At 40.2% G+C, this 17933-nt stretch overlaps 1 protein-coding gene across 1 annotated transcript; it reads left to right on the forward strand.

Moving 5' to 3' along the window:
* The first annotated feature begins 1036 nt into the window (after window positions 1-1036).
* On the forward strand, window positions 1037-16403 carry LOC137258633 (uncharacterized). Its single transcript, XM_067796331.1, has 3 exons — window positions 1037-1583; window positions 15806-15991; window positions 16189-16403. The coding sequence occupies exons 1-3, from the start codon at window positions 1037-1039 to the stop codon at window positions 16401-16403; spliced, it is 948 nt and encodes a 315-aa protein (XP_067652432.1).
* Window positions 16404-17933: the final 1530 nt, after the last annotated feature.

Here is a 17933-nt window from a genome sequence, read left to right on the forward strand (position 1 = left end):
TGACCGTCCCCTTACGGGCAGACCTCGAGACACCATTGCAGCTGAAGATCGGTACATCCGGGTACTACAGCTGCGTGATTGTACTGCCACTTGTGAGAGCACAACAGCTAGTATAGGGTGCTTTGTTTTCGGAGGATATCCGGTCAAACTGCACGGTTGAAAGAGACTGGTCTGAGAGCCAGGAAACGTCGGCCCCGCGCTACGTCGTCACCATCGGGCTCAAAGTCTCCGTTATCTAAATGCATCCAGTTGGGTTGTATAGACATTACCTTCTTTTAAACTGGTGTAAAAGTTCATATACTAAAGTCTCTTTGTGGACCAGTTATACAAAAATACATTTTTGGAACAGATTTCTGGTCTATGCGCTTTTGGATAGTATGCATTAATTAAAAGACCGGTTACGTTACTCCTGTTATTTACTTGTTATTTCCAGTTTATTTGACCCTTTTTGTTTAATAACAATAATTTATCATATGAAGTATAATTTTTAAAATAACAAAATTCGGAGGTTTCCTAGAAAATTAAAATTTCTTCCGTATTGTTCATTTTATAGATTTTATAGAAACTACCTGAAATTCCGTATTGTTCATTCTATAGATTTGATTTCTATAATCTTCCCGGAATTTCTGTTATTTCATTGGTCATATTTTCCTATCAACATTGTACAAATTCTGAGTTGATAAACATTATACACATCTGATAAGGCGAAATTACAATCTCGAGATCAAAGGTGCTCCAGATTTGTTTGCGTTTTTATTGTACTCAATACATGCTTAACAATACATCCAAAGCAGACTGTCCAAACTGGAAACGCTTGAAAGGTTTAACACGAATTCAATTGTCAAATATTCGGGATTTTTATCTACTGATCAAGCGTAAGACAACGTCAAAGAGTCTGGAATGAATGACTTCTGAAGGTTGTAATGGTTTAATGAAAGGCCAAATAATGGTAATGCACTTTTGCCTCTAACAAACAAGACATATATATAAAGTAGTATACATATAAAGGAATACTATGGTCATACTTAACAGAACCATGAATATGTGTCTGACAGTGTTCATGTACGCTGTGCTAATGGCTCTGACACCGAGCGACGGCACATCCGCCTTTCGAGGACTTGATTTTACTCCAGTCTTCAAAGGACCGACGAACTTCTCTCCCGATGACCCTTATGGTTCAGGTGTGGAAAGGTCTGGTTTTGGAAAGCGTCTGAGCGACATAGAAGCCCGCTTTGATGCAGTGACCAATATGGAGAGCAGACTGGATGACATGGAGCAACGACTAGAAGCATCAAAGAGTAATGATACACATGACAAGGAGATTGAAACAAAGATGGACAAGATGGAGGGGGAGCTGGAGACCGTCCAGGACACGTTGTCAGCTCTCAGTGCAGTCGCCAACAACGTTGACCAAATCCAGGCTGCAGTGGCTGCTTCTTCAGAGAAACATGAACAGGACAAGAAGTCACTGGTCGAGATGTTAGCGGCAGCACGCGGCAGAGTGTCTGGTATTGAAGCAGAGGTCCAAGTAATGAAGTCGAAACTCAATAATATGGAAGGGAACTTTCATAGACTAAAATCAGGTGAGATTTAGAAATGATTTGTTTGCTTTCTGTTTAACGCCGCAATATTCCAGCTGCATGTTGGCGGCCTGGACCAGACACTTCAGTGATCAACAGTATCAGCATCTATCTACGCAACTGGGATAGGATGACGTGTGTCAACCAACTCCTTATTTTCCTCTGGTGATAAGTATTGGTTGATGAAGTCGAATTCTAACTTGGAGTGGCCATGGATTGATTTAGAAATGAAATGGCATGCCACATTTGGGTACCTGAGTACCAAATACAAAATATTGAAAGCATGCAAAGTGATTAACAATGATAACTCTATACTGATACACTTCAAGCATTACAAGTCATTCAAAACAATGGCATGTCCTCAATATGTAAGACCACGTTACCAATTATCAGCAAAGGTATTATCCCACGCATTGCGTGGCTTCATGAATAAATATCACTAAATGCAGTTGACTTATGTTTGCAGATTTAAACAGGGGAGACGGAACCCGTGGTGCCCCAGAGCAACCAGGCACGTAAAACTTTTGACTTAAAGAAATTATCGTCTCTATGTTATGTACGTTATAGTTATCTATTGTTTAGCGCAAACCTTGATATTTATTCCACTGAACTTGACCACGACGATTGCAGCGCTAAAGTTGCCATCATCGTACAGACCTGAAGTCTGTCTCTCACTATATATCAGGTCATCTCTTGTTTACCACAATGACCGCATTTGAGTTTTTTGTTTTTGCAGGGACAAGTTTTACTTTCCGTTAGTAAGACCTCTCCTCGGGTTTCACTTTCTGCACTCGTCTTTGTTTGAAATCAATTGAAAAATTGAGAAGTGCAAATGTTTTCCCTGGCAAGACTGGAACTGCCACTCTCTCTACCACGCTGCCGACGAAGGAATGGCGTTGAATTTTCTATTTGTAGTTACTGTCATTAACTTGATTTCATGTTCAAGTACAGTTATATAGCATCATTAAATGATCATCTACATTGTAAATATCCATCACAGACGGTGTATATTTTAGAGAAAACAATGTATGACTACGGAGCCAAAGTTAATCTCCCAGGCTCTTTCTGGCTTCATGAACAAATACTAGTATCACTTAATATAACTCATACGTTTGCAGGTTTGAACAGCAGAGACAAGACACGTGGTGCCCCACAGCAACGAGGCAAGTAAAAGTTTTTATTATTCATACATTTAAACAAATCAGTGTCATATACATCATTTTTTCTGCATTTCGTTGTCTGTCTCGTGACTAAACAATCGATTAGGGCAGTCACAATTACGGTGGCTTGTCTCGTGACAAAACAATCGATTAGGGCAGTCACAATTACGGTGGCTTATTTGGGCTATCACTTCCTAACCTTAAAATTTGGTGGCGAGAAAGCGGGAGAGCGATATCATAAGACATGAAAGTGATAACACGAGACGGGAAAGCGATAACACTAGACGAGAAAGCGGTAGCGCGATAGAACAATAAAGAGAGAAAGCGATATAACAAGGCAATAAAGCGAGAAAGCAATAGAGCGAGAAAGTGGTATTTACCATAATTCTGCCCTGCCTGCACATGTCGTTTTGCCTGCGTATAACTTGATCCAACAGGAATCTGAATCACCATTTGATTTAGTCGCCTAGAAACAAAATGCACATGGTTCAACGTTGGCAAAATCCTCTATTATGTTCTCTCTTGCCGTAGGGCTTTATTGCATCAGTGATGGAATGTCATACACCCAGTGCCTTACATCAGGAACTTTTAAGTGTTCATATTTCAAACATATATATTTCTATAAATATGTGGTAAAAAGGTATTGTTTCAAATGTGTGTATCATAATATTGCTATTATTGTCCAGAATACTGTTGTACATAAGGCGATACTTAAATAAACTGTCTCTCCCCATTTTCAGAGTATAGACTTGAGACAGTGCCACAATTCACCTGCGTGGTAGATGTGTTAGACGTCATACAATCATCACTTTAGGAATAATGAATAAACTGTCTCTCCCCATTTTCAGAGTATAGACTTGAGACAGTGCCACAATTCACGTACGTGGTAGATGTGTTAGACGTCATACAATCATCACTTTAGGAATAATGAATAAACTGTCTCTCCCCATTTTCAGACTATAGACTTGAGACAGTGCCACAATTCACGTACGTGGTAGATGTGTTAGACGTCATACAATCATCACTTTAGGAATAATGAATAAACTGTCTCTCCCCATTTTCAGAGTATAGACTTGAGACAGTGCCACAATTCACGTACGTGGTAGATGTGTTAGACGTCATACAATCATCACTTTAGGAATAATGAATAAACTGTCTCTCCCCATTTTCAGACTATAGACTTGAGACAGTGCCACAATTCACCTGCGTGGTAGATGTGTTAGACGTCATACAATCATCACTTTAGGAATAATGAATAAACTGTCTCTCCCCATTTTCAGAGTATAGACTTGAGACAGTGCCACAATTCACGTACGTGGTAGATGTGTTAGACGTCATACAATCATCACTTTAGGAATAATGAATAAACTGTCTCTCCCCATTTTCAGAGTATAGACTTGAGACAGTGCCACAATTCACGTACGTGGTAGATGTGTTAGACGTCATACAATCATCACTTTAGGAATAATGAATAAACTGTCTCTCCCCATTTTCAGACTATAGACTTGAGACAGTGCCACAATTCACCTGCGTGGTAGATGTGTTAGACGTCATACAATCATCACTTTAGGAATAATGAATAAACTGTCTCTCCCCATTTTCAGAGTATAGACTTGAGACAGTGCCACAATTCACGTACGTGGTAGATGTGTTAGACGTCATACAATCATCACTTTAGGAATAATGAATAAACTGTCTCTCCCCATTTTCAGACTATAGACTTGAGACAGTGCCACAATTCACCTGCGTGGTAGATGTGTTAGACGTCATACAATCATCACTTTAGGAATAATGAATAAACTGTCTCTCCCCATTTTCAGAGTATAGACTTGAGACAGTGCCACAATTCACGTACGTGGTAGATGTGTTAGACGTCATACAATCATCACTTTAGGAATAATGAATAAACTGTCTCTCCCCATTTTCAGAGTATAGACTTGAGACAGTGCCACAATTCACGTACGTGGTAGATGTGTTAGACGTCATACAATCATCACTTTAGGAATAATGAATAAACTGTCTCTCCCCATTTTCAGACTATAGACTTGAGACAGTGCCACAATTCACGTACGTGGTAGATGTGTTAGACGTCATACAATCATCACTTTAGGAATAATGAATAAACTGTCTCTCCCCATTTTCAGACTATAGACTTGAGACAGTGCCACAATTCACCTGCGTGGTAGATGTGTTAGACGTCATACAATCATCACTTTAGGAATAATGAATAAACTGTCTCTCCCCATTTTCAGACTACAGACTTGAGACAGTGCCACAATTCACCTGCGTGGTAGATGTGTTAGACGTCATACAATCATCACTTTAGGAATAATGAATAAACTGTCTCTCCCCATTTTCAGAGTATAGACTTGAGACAGTGCCACAATTCACGTACGTGGTAGATGTGTTAGACGTCATACAATCATCACTTTAGGAATAATGAATAAACTGTCTCTCCCCATTTTCAGAGTATAGACTTGAGACAGTGCCACAATTCACGTACGTGGTAGATGTGTTAGACGTCATACAATCATCACTTTAGGAATAATGAATAAACTGTCTCTCCCCATTTTCAGAGTATAGACTTGAGACAGTGCCACAATTCACGTACGTGGTAGATGTGTTAGACGTCATACAATCATCACTTTAGGAATAATGAATAAACTGTCTCTCCCCATTTTCAGAGTATAGACTTGAGACAGTGCCACAATTCACGTACGTGGTAGATGTGTTAGACGTCATACAATCATCACTTTAGGAATAATGAATAAACTGTCTCTCCCCATTTTCAGAGTATAGACTTGAGACAGTGCCACAATTCACGTACGTGGTAGATGTGTTAGACGTCATACAATCATCACTTTAGGAATAATGAATAAACTGTCTCTCCCCATTTTCAGAGTATAGACTTGAGACAGTGCCACAATTCACGTACGTGGTAGATGTGTTAGACGTCATACAATCATCACTTTAGGAATAATGAATAAACTGTCTCTCCCCATTTTCAGAGTATAGACTTGAGACAGTGCCACAATTCACGTACGTGGTAGATGTGTTAGACGTCATACAATCATCACTTTAGGAATAATGAATAAACTGTCTCTCCCCATTTTCAGACTATAGACTTGAGACAGTGCCACAATTCACGTACGTGGTAGATGTGTTAGACGTCATACAATCATCACTTTAGGAATAATGAATAAACTGTCTCTCCCCATTTTCAGAGTATAGACTTGAGACAGTGCCACAATTCACGTACGTGGTAGATGTGTTAGACGTCATACAATCATCACTTTAGGAATAATGAATAAACTGTCTCTCCCCATTTTCAGACTATAGACTTGAGACAGTGCCACAATTCACCTGCGTGGTAGATGTGTTAGACGTCATACAATCATCACTTTAGGAATAATGAATAAACTGTCTCTCCCCATTTTCAGAGTACAGACTTGAGACAGTGCCACAATTCACGTACGTGGTAGATGTGTTAGACGTCATACAATCATCACTTTAGGAATAATGAATAAACTGTCTCTCCCCATTTTCAGACTATAGACTTGAGACAGTGCCACAATTCACCTGCGTGGTAGATGTGTTAGACGTCATACAATCATCACTTTAGGAATAATGAATAAACTGTCTCTCCCCATTTTCAGAGTATAGACTTGAGACAGTGCCACAATTCACGTACGTGGTAGATGTGTTAGACGTCATACAATCATCACTTTAGGAATAATGAATAAACTGTCTCTCCCCATTTTCAGAGTATAGACTTGAGACAGTGCCACAATTCACGTACGTGGTAGATGTGTTAGACGTCATACAATCATCACTTTAGGAATAATGAATAAACTGTCTCTCCCCATTTTCAGACTATAGACTTGAGACAGTGCCACAATTCACCTGCGTGGTAGATGTGTTAGACGTCATACAATCATCACTTTAGGAATAATGAATAAACTGTCTCTCCCCATTTTCAGACTATAGACTTGAGACAGTGCCACAATTCACGTACGTGGTAGATGTGTTAGACGTCATACAATCATCACTTTAGGAATAATGAATAAACTGTCTCTCCCCATTTTCAGACTATAGACTTGAGACAGTGCCACAATTCACCTGCGTGGTAGATGTGTTAGACGTCATACAATCATCACTTTAGGAATAATGAATAAACTGTCTCTCCCCATTTTCAGAGTATAGACTTGAGACAGTGCCACAATTCACGTACGTGGTAGATGTGTTAGACGTCATACAATCATCACTTTAGGAATAATGAATAAACTGTCTCTCCCCATTTTCAGAGTATAGACTTGAGACAGTGCCACAATTCACGTACGTGGTAGATGTGTTAGACGTCATACAATCATCACTTTAGGAATAATGAATAAACTGTCTCTCCCCATTTTCAGAGTATAGACTTGAGACAGTGCCACAATTCACGTACGTGGTAGATGTGTTAGACGTCATACAATCATCACTTTAGGAATAATGAATAAACTGTCTCTCCCCATTTTCAGAGTATAGACTTGAGACAGTGCCACAATTCACGTACGTGGTAGATGTGTTAGACGTCATACAATCATCACTTTAGGAATAATGAATAAACTGTCTCTCCCCATTTTCAGACTATAGACTTGAGACAGTGCCACAATTCACGTACGTGGTAGATGTGTTAGACGTCATACAATCATCACTTTAGGAATAATGAATAAACTGTCTCTCCCCATTTTCAGAGTATAGACTTGAGACAGTGCCACAATTCACGTACGTGGTAGATGTGTTAGACGTCATACAATCATCACTTTAGGAATAATGAATAAACTGTCTCTCCCCATTTTCAGACTATAGACTTGAGACAGTGCCACAATTCACCTGCGTGGTAGATGTGTTAGACGTCATACAATCATCACTTTAGGAATAATGAATAAACTGTCTCTCCCCATTTTCAGAGTATAGACTTGAGACAGTGCCACAATTCACGTACGTGGTAGATGTGTTAGACGTCATACAATCATCACTTTAGGAATAATGAATAAACTGTCTCTCCCCATTTTCAGACTATAGACTTGAGACAGTGCCACAATTCACCTGCGTGGTAGATGTGTTAGACGTCATACAATCATCACTTTAGGAATAATGAATAAACTGTCTCTCCCCATTTTCAGAGTATAGACTTGAGACAGTGCCACAATTCACGTACGTGGTAGATGTGTTAGACGTCATACAATCATCACTTTAGGAATAATGAATAAACTGTCTCTCCCCATTTTCAGAGTATAGACTTGAGACAGTGCCACAATTCACGTACGTGGTAGATGTGTTAGACGTCATACAATCATCACTTTAGGAATAATGAATAAACTGTCTCTCCCCATTTTCAGACTATAGACTTGAGACAGTGCCACAATTCACCTGCGTGGTAGATGTGTTAGACGTCATACAATCATCACTTTAGGAATAATGAATAAACTGTCTCTCCCCATTTTCAGAGTATAGACTTGAGACAGTGCCACAATTCACGTACGTGGTAGATGTGTTAGACGTCATACAATCATCACTTTAGGAATAATGAATAAACTGTCTCTCCCCATTTTCAGACTATAGACTTGAGACAGTGCCACAATTCACGTACGTGGTAGATGTGTTAGACGTCATACAATCATCACTTTAGGAATAATGAATAAACTGTCTCTCCCCATTTTCAGAGTATAGACTTGAGACAGTGCCACAATTCACGTACGTGGTAGATGTGTTAGACGTCATACAATCATCACTTTAGGAATAATGAATAAACTGTCTCTCCCCATTTTCAGACTATAGACTTGAGACAGTGCCACAATTCACCTGCGTGGTAGATGTGTTAGACGTCATACAATCATCACTTTAGGAATAATGAATAAACTGTCTCTCCCCATTTTCAGAGTATAGACTTGAGACAGTGCCACAATTCACGTACGTGGTAGATGTGTTAGACGTCATACAATCATCACTTTAGGAATAATGAATAAACTGTCTCTCCCCATTTTCAGACTATAGACTTGAGACAGTGCCACAATTCACCTGCGTGGTAGATGTGTTAGACGTCATACAATCATCACTTTAGAATAATGAATAAACTGTCCTCTCCCCATTTTCAGAGCTAAGACTTGAGACAGTGCCACAATTCACGTACGTGGTAGATGTGTTAGACGTCATACAATCATCACTTTAGGAATAATGAATAAACTGTCTCTCCCCATTTTCAGAGTATGACTTGAGACAGTGCCACAATTCACGTACGTGGTAGATGTGTTAGACGTCATACAATCATCACTTTAGGAATAATGAATAAACTGTCTCTCCCCAATTTTCAGACTATAGACTTGAGACAGTGCCACAATTCACCTGCGTGGTAGATGTGTTAGACGTCATACAATCATCACTTTAGGAATAATGAATAAACTGTCTCTCCCCATTTTCAGAGTATAGACTTGAGACAGTGCCACAATTCACGTACGTGGTAGATGTGTTAGACGTCATACAATCATCACTTTAGGAATAATGAATAAACTGTCTCTCCCCATTTTCAGACTATAGACTTGAGACAGTGCCACAATTCACGTACGTGGTAGATGTGTTAGACGTCATACAATCATCACTTTAGGATAATGAATAAACTGTCTCTCCCCATTTTCAGAGTATAGACTTGAGACAGTGCCACAATTCACTGACGTGGTAGATGTGTTAGGACGTCATACAATCATCACTTTAGGAATAATGAATAAACTGTCTCTCCCCATTTTCAGACTATAGACTTGAGACAGTGCCACAATTCACGTACGTGGTAGATGTGTTAGACGTCATACAATCATCACTTTAGGAATAATGAATAAACGTCTCTCCCCATTTCAGACTATAGACTTGAGACAGTGCCACAATTCACCTGCGTGTAGATGTGTTAGACGTCATACAATCATCACTTAGGAATAATGAATAAACTGTCTCTCCCATTTTCAGACTATAGACTTGAGACAGTGCCACAATCACCTGCGTGGTAGATGTGTTAGACGTCATACATTCATCACTTTAGGAATAATGAATAAACTGTCTCTCCCCATTTTCAGAGTATAGACTTGAGTACAGTGCCCACAATTCACGCTACGTGGTAGATTGTGTTAGACAGTCATACAATCATCACTTTAGGATAATGAATAAACTGTCTCTCCCCATTTTCAGAGTATAGACTTGAGACAGTGCCACAATTCACGTACGTGGTAGATGTGTTAGACGTCATACAATCATCACTTTAGGAATAATGAATAAACTGTCTCTCCCCCATTTTCAGAGTATAGACTTGAGACAGTGCCACAATTCACGTACGTGGTAGATGTGTTAGACGTCATACAATCATCACTTTAGGAATAATGAATAAACTGTCTCTCCCCCATTTTCAGAGTATAGACTTGAGACAGTGCCACAATTCACGTACGGGTAGATGTGTTAGACGTCATACAATCATCACTTTAGGAATAATGATAAACTGTCTCTCCCCCATTTCAGAGTATAGACTTGAGACAGTGCCACAATTCACGAACGTGGTAGATGTGTTAGACGTCATACAATCATCACTTTAGGAATAATGAATAAACTGTCTCTCCCCATTTTCAGACTATAGACTTGAGACAGTGCCACAATTCACCTGCGTGGTAGATGTGTTAGACGTCATACAATCATCACTTTAGGAATAATGAATAAACTGTCTCTCCCCATTTCAGACTATAGACTTGAGACAGTGCACAATTCACGTACGTGGTAGATGTGTTAGACGTCATACAATCATCACTTTAGGAATAATGAATAAACTGTCTCTCCCCATTTTCAGAGTATAGACTTGAGACAGTGCCACAATTCACGTACGTGGTAGATGTGTTAGACGTCATACAATCATCACTGTAGGATAATGAATAAACTGTCTCTCCCCATTTTCAGACTATAGACTTGAGACAGTGCCACAATTCACCTTCGTGGTAGATGTGTTAGACGTCATACAATCATCACTTTAGGAATAATGAATAAACTGTCTCTCCCCATTTTCAGACTATAGACTTGAGACAGTGCCACAATTCAACGTACGTGGTAGATGTGTTAGACGTCATACAATCATCACTTTAGGAATAATGAATAAACTGTCCTCTCCCCATTTTCAGACTATAGACTTGAGACACAGTGCCACAATTCACGTACGTGGTAGATGTGTTAGACGTCATACAATCATCACTTAGAATAATGAATAAACTGTCTCTCCCCATTTTCAGAGTATAGACTTGAGACAGTGCCACAATTCACGTACGTGGATGTGTTAGACGTCATACAATCATCAATTTAGGAATAATGAATAAACTGTCTCTCCCATTTTCAGAGTATAGACTTGAGACAGTGCCACAATTCACGTACGTGGTAGATGTGTTAGACGTCATACAATCATCACTTTAGGAATAATGAATAAACTGTCTCTCCCCATTTTCAGAGTATAGACTTGAGACAGTGCCACAATTCACGTACGTGGTAGATGTGGTTAGACGTCATACAATCATCACTTTAGGAATAATGAATAAACTGTCTCTCCCATTTTCAGAGTATAGACTTGAGACAGTGCCACAATTCACGTACGTGGTAGATGTGTTAGACGTCATACAATCATCACTTTAGGAATAATGAATAAACTGTCTCTCCCCATTTTCCAGAGTATAGACTTGAGACAGTGCCACAATTCACGACGTGGTAGATGTGTTAGACGTCATACAATCATCACTTTAGGAATAATGAATAAACTGTCTCTCCACCATTTTCAGAGTATAGACTTGAGACAGTGCCACAATTCACGTACGTGGTAGATGTGTTAGACGTCATACAATCATCACTTTAGGAATAATGAATAAACTGTCTCTCCCCATTTTCAGAGTATAGACTTGAGACAGTGCCACAATTTCACCTGCGTGGTTAGATGTGTTAGGAACGTCATACAATCATCAACTTAGGAATAATGAATAAAACTGTCCCCCCCCTCCCCCTCCTCCCCATTTTCAGAGTATAGACTTGAGACAGTGCCACATGTGTTAGACGTCATACAATCATCACTTTAGGAATAATGAATAAACTGTCTCTCCCCATTTTCAGACTATAGACTTGAGACAGTGCCACAATTCACGTGCGTGGTAGATGTGTTAGACGTCATACAATCATCACTTTAGGAATAATGAATAAACTGTCTCTCCCCATTTTCAGAGTATAGACTTGAGACAGTGCCACAATTCACGTGCGTGGTAGATGTGTTAGACGTCATACAATCATCACTTTAGGAATAATGAATAAACTGTCTCTCCCCATTTTCAGACTATAGACTTGAGACAGTGCCACAATTCACGTGCGTGGTAGATGTGTTAGACGTCATACAATCATCACTTTAGGAATAATGAATAAACTGTCTCTCCCCATTTTCAGACTATAGACTTGAGACAGTGCCACAATTCACGTGCGTGGTAGATGTGTTAGACGTCATACAATCATCACTTTGGGAATAATGAAGTATATCATACAACCCTGTACAACGTAAAACGCATATATTGATAGGGGTGTACTGATGTACAGTAGATGAAAATATGGCAAAGAAAAGGTTTTGAGGGATTTATATTGTTGAGGTTGTAGTTTATCATAATTGGTGGCGATTGAGGAGAGCAGCGACGCAGTTCAGTGTGTAAACATGGTAAGTGTTTGTAGATGTGAGGGAGGGTTTATCTTCAACCTAATGAATGTCACCTGTTGCTCTTACTAGATTACAATAGTTTTGACATGAGTTGACCAAATTATGAACAAGATAATACAGGTAGATAATACAGGTAGATAATTACATATATTGAACGACTTGGAGGTCCTCGTCTGACAACGAAAATGTTACAGACTGAAAAAATGGGTTAAATGGATACACGCGTCACCAATCAACTTACCACATGCTACGCGTGCACGAGCAGCTGTAGCATTTGAGATATGGACATGTAGACACAGATAAGTAATCAATGTATTTATAAGTTACGATGGCGGTCAGATATGGCAAACAAATGTGTTAGGCATCAACTTTCCACATATAAATGTCATTTAAACTGTCTCAATAATATATTCATAACGTACTTTTAGTGACAATATGTATGATGTGAGATAAACGTGATGCAGAGCAAAGAGTTGTTATTTACATGGACACTTAACTTCACCATGCGTCATTGTTAATGAGATAACCATGCAGTACAATGCAGTGACAAAAACATAAACGGTTCCAGTTTGTTAGATTATTACTAAGAGTCCGGTATTTCACGATATGACTATTGTATATGTTCAAACAGTGCACCAAAGGAAAGTCTACATCTGTCTCAGATATTCTCTCAACGTCAAATCAAACGATGCCATTCATGGACAAGAACATTACATGCAAAGACAGGACTGAAGTGTGGGCCATATCGCTTTCTCGATCTTTCGCGCTCTCGCTCTATCGCTTTCTCACTTTCTCGCTTTCCTGCTCTATCGCTTTCTCGCACTACGATGTTGCTTTCTCGTCTCGCGTTATCGCTTTCTCATGTTGTGCTATCGCTTTCTCGTCTCGTGCTACCGCTTCCTCGTCTCGCGATATCGCTTTCTCGCCTCTAAAATTTAAGGTTAGAAAGCGATGGCCCTGATCAGCCACCATACACACTTGTTGCCGTGTTTTACAGCACACATGTACATGGATAAAATGGATAATAAAGAAGTTAGTAAACTCGAGCATTTGTGATAAAAGGACAGATACGAAAGTCGTGCAGAGTTATGTATTGACCTCGCTCTCGCTCATGAAAGACAAACTTTCATTTCGGATAAGTCGTAGAACACACTTGCAAGTGCAATTTTGCTTATGACATTACTGGTTCGTATCTTCTATCTTAACTGTCTGTTGTTCAACGCAAAACTTGCTACATGTCCCAAGGAATATGACTACCCGATCAGTCCAGTAGATTTTGATTATATGCATATGTCGAAATATTTTACAAGAGCGTCGTTTTGTGATAATCAAATGCATGGCATCTGAGTACTTGCAAAAGAGAAAAAAATGTTTTACTCCCATTACGGCTGACTGACGTGCAAAAATGTCCCTAAAAATGCGATATGTCTACAGGAAACATGTACTGGACGAACTGGAAAGAAGTGTACGTTTATATATCAACATTTATATCAGTGGTAGTTTTGTATCTTGATAAATAGAAAACCATCCACTTACTTTCCACTTACCAATAAATAATGGTAAAAAAAGTGACCGAATGCGATGTTTCTAGCTGGGTGGTCAAACTAACTGTAGACTGGACTCTCCAGTAAAACCTTGCCCTGTTAGCCAGCGTGTGGTAAGTTCTAGCTGGGTGGTCAAACTAACTGTAGACTGGACTCTCCAGTCAGTAAAACCTTGCCCTGTTAGCCAGCGTGTGGTAAGTTCTAGCTGGGTGGTGAAACTAACTGTAGACTGGACTCTCCAGTCAGTAAAACCTTGCCCTGTTAGCCAGCGTGTGATAAGTTCTAGCTGGGTGGTGAAACTAACTGTAGACTGGACTCTCCAGTCAGTAAAACCTTGCCCTGTTAGCCAGCGTATGGTAAGTTCTAGCTGGGTGGTCAAACTAACTGTAGACTGGACTCTCCAGTCAGTCAAACCTTGCCCAGTTAGCCAGCGTATGGTAAGTTCTAGCTGCCATGTAATAGTCGAGAGAAGGTTTGTTGTTGCTGACAGTACAAACAACTTCATTACAATGCAGAGATTTTGTATTTTTTCTCATTGAACAGTGGTATGAGATGAGTGAGCGAGTTTAGTTTTACGCCACACGTAGCAGTATTACAGCTATATGGCGGCGGTCTGTAAATATTCGAGTCTCAACCAGACGATTTCATGATCAACAACATGAGCATCGATCTACGCAATTTCGGGAAAGCTGTTACACGGACCGACATTAGCACGTAACGGAAAGCTGTTACACGGACTGGCAATAGTGCGTCACGGAAACCTATTACAGTGACAGACAATAAGAATGTGACGTACATTTTTCGATAAATTATAGTGTGGTAGGTCTGTTCAAATGCAATATTGCCAGTCATATTTGATCGAGTATTTTTGAAGATATGCTTTATAAATGATAGGATTTCAGATTATGTGTACTGTATTTCCTAAAATGTAACATAAATGACTCGCGACAGTAAACTGAGAAGCCTGGTTTACAGTAAAGTTTTTACTTCCCATTGAACGCTCTCCTCTTCGAACACATACTGGCCTCATGCGCCGTCCAACCAGTTATGTTACTTTTTACACTACAAAGGTCTTCTACGGACCTCCTCATAGTTTAAGACGACAAAATGTTCACGTTCACATGAGATGGGAATGTGCCACATGGAAAAACGAGGAAAAAAGGTTCCAATTAATTGTTTATTATGAATACATAATGCCATTTACAAAATGATTAAAAGTAACATGTTATAGTTAGGATTGCATATTAAAGTACCGATTCTTTTGGGGGTTGAGTCCATCAGGGATTCGAACCCACGTCCTGAGGTCAGGCATCTAAATCGAGAGCGCACAATGTCAGTTGCCTAACCCACTGTTCCAGCTGCTTCTTACTAAAACAAAGTCTCGACAACCTGGACTCCCACTTGGACTGCCTGAGTGACTGAGTGACTGAGTGACTGAGTGAATGAGTGAGTTTAGTTTTACGCAATATTCCAGCAATACAATATGACGGCGAGGGACACCGTGGGCACCATGGACTTCACACACTGTACCCATGTGAGGAATCAAACCAGGGTCTACGGCGTGACGAGAGAACGCTTTAACTACTCAGCTAGCTCATCGCCCTGACTCCCACCTGGGAGCCGCGGTGGCTGCAGTACTGGGACCAAGGAAGTGAAATCCTAACTATAGCATATGTTGTTTTATACCGCAGTCAGTCATATTCGAAGTCATATTCAAATATTCGAATCTAGGCCACACGATCCAGTGATTAACATTCTATGATTTGTTTCTTGTAGACGTACGGTGCCCATCCGACTATATGTATGATGGAACGACCACATTATGTCTGAAGCTCGTGAGAGCGCCTAGTACGAGTTCAGATGCCAACATTAACTGTCTGACACAGGCAGATGACGGAAGGCTGGCACAGCTGGACACCTGGGAAAAGCACGAATTCGCTAGATCCTATCTCCGCAGTCAAGGTAAAATGACATGCCTGACTTCAAACCTTGTATGGACTGATTTCAATACAATCGCCTTACTTCATTTAAGAAAATAATGAATGTTATGTCTAAGCGTGTCCTTAGATTGTGATACAGATAAATGGTACTGTTTTCTGAATAAGCTTTAGCTGTCATGATGGATTTCTGAATGATGTGAGCTACAACTGTTTTAATAGGACAAAACAGAGATGTCTACGTTGGAGGTATTCGAGATGGCACTGGCAAGTACACATGGTTGGATGGAAGGGAGATCAGGAACGCTGACTGGTGCCCTGGCCAACCTGAGCACAGAGGCTGCGTAAGCCTCTGGCACGATAAGGGCTTCTGTCTAGATGACGTATATTGTTCGGGACGAATGGCCTACTTATGTGAGGTCCCCCTGGATGAGTAGTGTCCGCTGTGATCTGAGAAACGTCCATGGATTGTTTTCAACTGAATAAAGTATTTTGCATGAACCTTGAACTTAATAATGTATTTTGCATTAAACTCGATCCTTCCACTATTCCCGAAACATATGACATTTCGTTCGTTGCAGTATGTACTATCCCGACTATGTGGAGAAAGAAGTCTTAGACCAGAAAATTCAGTCTGCATCTCCTGACCTCCCGGGAACAATCACATGCCAAGTCCCAGAGAACGTCACTGGACGCACTTGGACATCATCTGAATTAATCATAGAAGTTCAGCAAACCATTTATGTCGTAGATTCGTCTAAGGTCGTTGGAACTGTTGGATTCTATACCCATAGTACCTGATATTAACATGTACATCTGAATGTACATGTCTATAACAGGAGTTCATAACATGAAGTGGTGATGAGGTAGCCCAGTGGTTAAAGCGTTCGCTCATCACGCTGCAGGTCCAGGTTCCATTGCCCGCATGGGTACAATGTGTGACGCCCATGTATGGTGTCCCCTGTCATGATATTGCTGGACTACTGCTAAAAGTGGCACAACTCACTAGCTCGTAAAATAAAGCTGTGGTGGGATAGTCTTGTGGGTAAACCAGTCGCTCGTCAAGCCAAAGACCCGAATTTGCATTGTGCTTAAACATGAGAGAATATGTGAATGGTTTGTAATCCGCCAAACTGTTTCAAAGTGATCAAAATGGTTAGATACGCGTATTTCAGGCGACGTGAAACAGCATTGTGAATGTCTGCTGTATTGTTTGAAGCATTTTGAACATCCATTAGTAGTGCTGATGGCGCTTATGTTGGTATATGTTGATTCCCACGCTGGAACAAAGTTACCTGGAAAGAGGGATACACCATGGCAATGTTTGTGAATGGTAATGTTTGCTTCGCTACAACAAGGTCTAAGTTTCCCAAATTGGATCTAGGCGGAGAATGACCTCCACATAACCTCTGACCCTCTTGTAACATGAGATGTTATGTGGCATTAGCCCTTCTATTATACTGTCTCCAAATACCCAACTACTTGAATCAGAATATTGCGGAAAGGCCTGTGGCCTGGTGCTTAGCGCTTAGGTCGCAGAAAGATGACGTTAAGCAAAGAGCGGAGAGTCTTTGTGTGGGTGACCGTGTTTGGCAGCTTGACTCCTGAGAGTTTCTAAGACTTCAGTCCTACACCACAAGTAAGCACATATTATACACAGTTCTTTCAAAATTGCCCTTGTTCAACCTGCATAAAATGGTTACCCGGTGAAATTAGTGGCTTTTACCTTCTAGCGCCTCACATGCAGCTTGGCTTTTCCGGGGTAATTGTAATCAGATTCTTAGCCTTGAGAGAGGATATTTTGCCTTGAAATATTGTCAAGATTATTATCATTGTAAAGGTCTAGTAGATTCTAGTTCCATGTAGTACCATTCAGAACGCTAAATATAGCGCAGTGCTGCCCATCATTGACTGTCCACAAACTATTTGGTAGAGCAGGAACATTGTTACACAATGAATTACACTGC

This window comes from Haliotis asinina, chromosome 12 (genome assembly GCF_037392515.1).
Source record: "Haliotis asinina isolate JCU_RB_2024 chromosome 12, JCU_Hal_asi_v2, whole genome shotgun sequence".
Lineage (NCBI taxonomy): Eukaryota > Metazoa > Mollusca > Gastropoda > Lepetellida > Haliotidae > Haliotis > Haliotis asinina.

Bases quoted from the DNA above. Each gene is read 5' to 3' on its own strand.
- LOC137258633 (XM_067796331.1), top strand. From the start codon at position 1,037: ATGAATATGTGTCTGACAGTGTTCATGTACGCTGTGCTAATGGCTCTG. The intron at 1,584-15,805 runs GTGAGATTTAGA...TGTTTCTTGTAG, and splicing joins CTTTCATAGACTAAAATCAG to ACGTACGGTGCCCATCCGAC. The intron at 15,992-16,188 runs GTAAAATGACAT...CTGTTTTAATAG, and splicing joins ATCCTATCTCCGCAGTCAAG to GACAAAACAGAGATGTCTAC.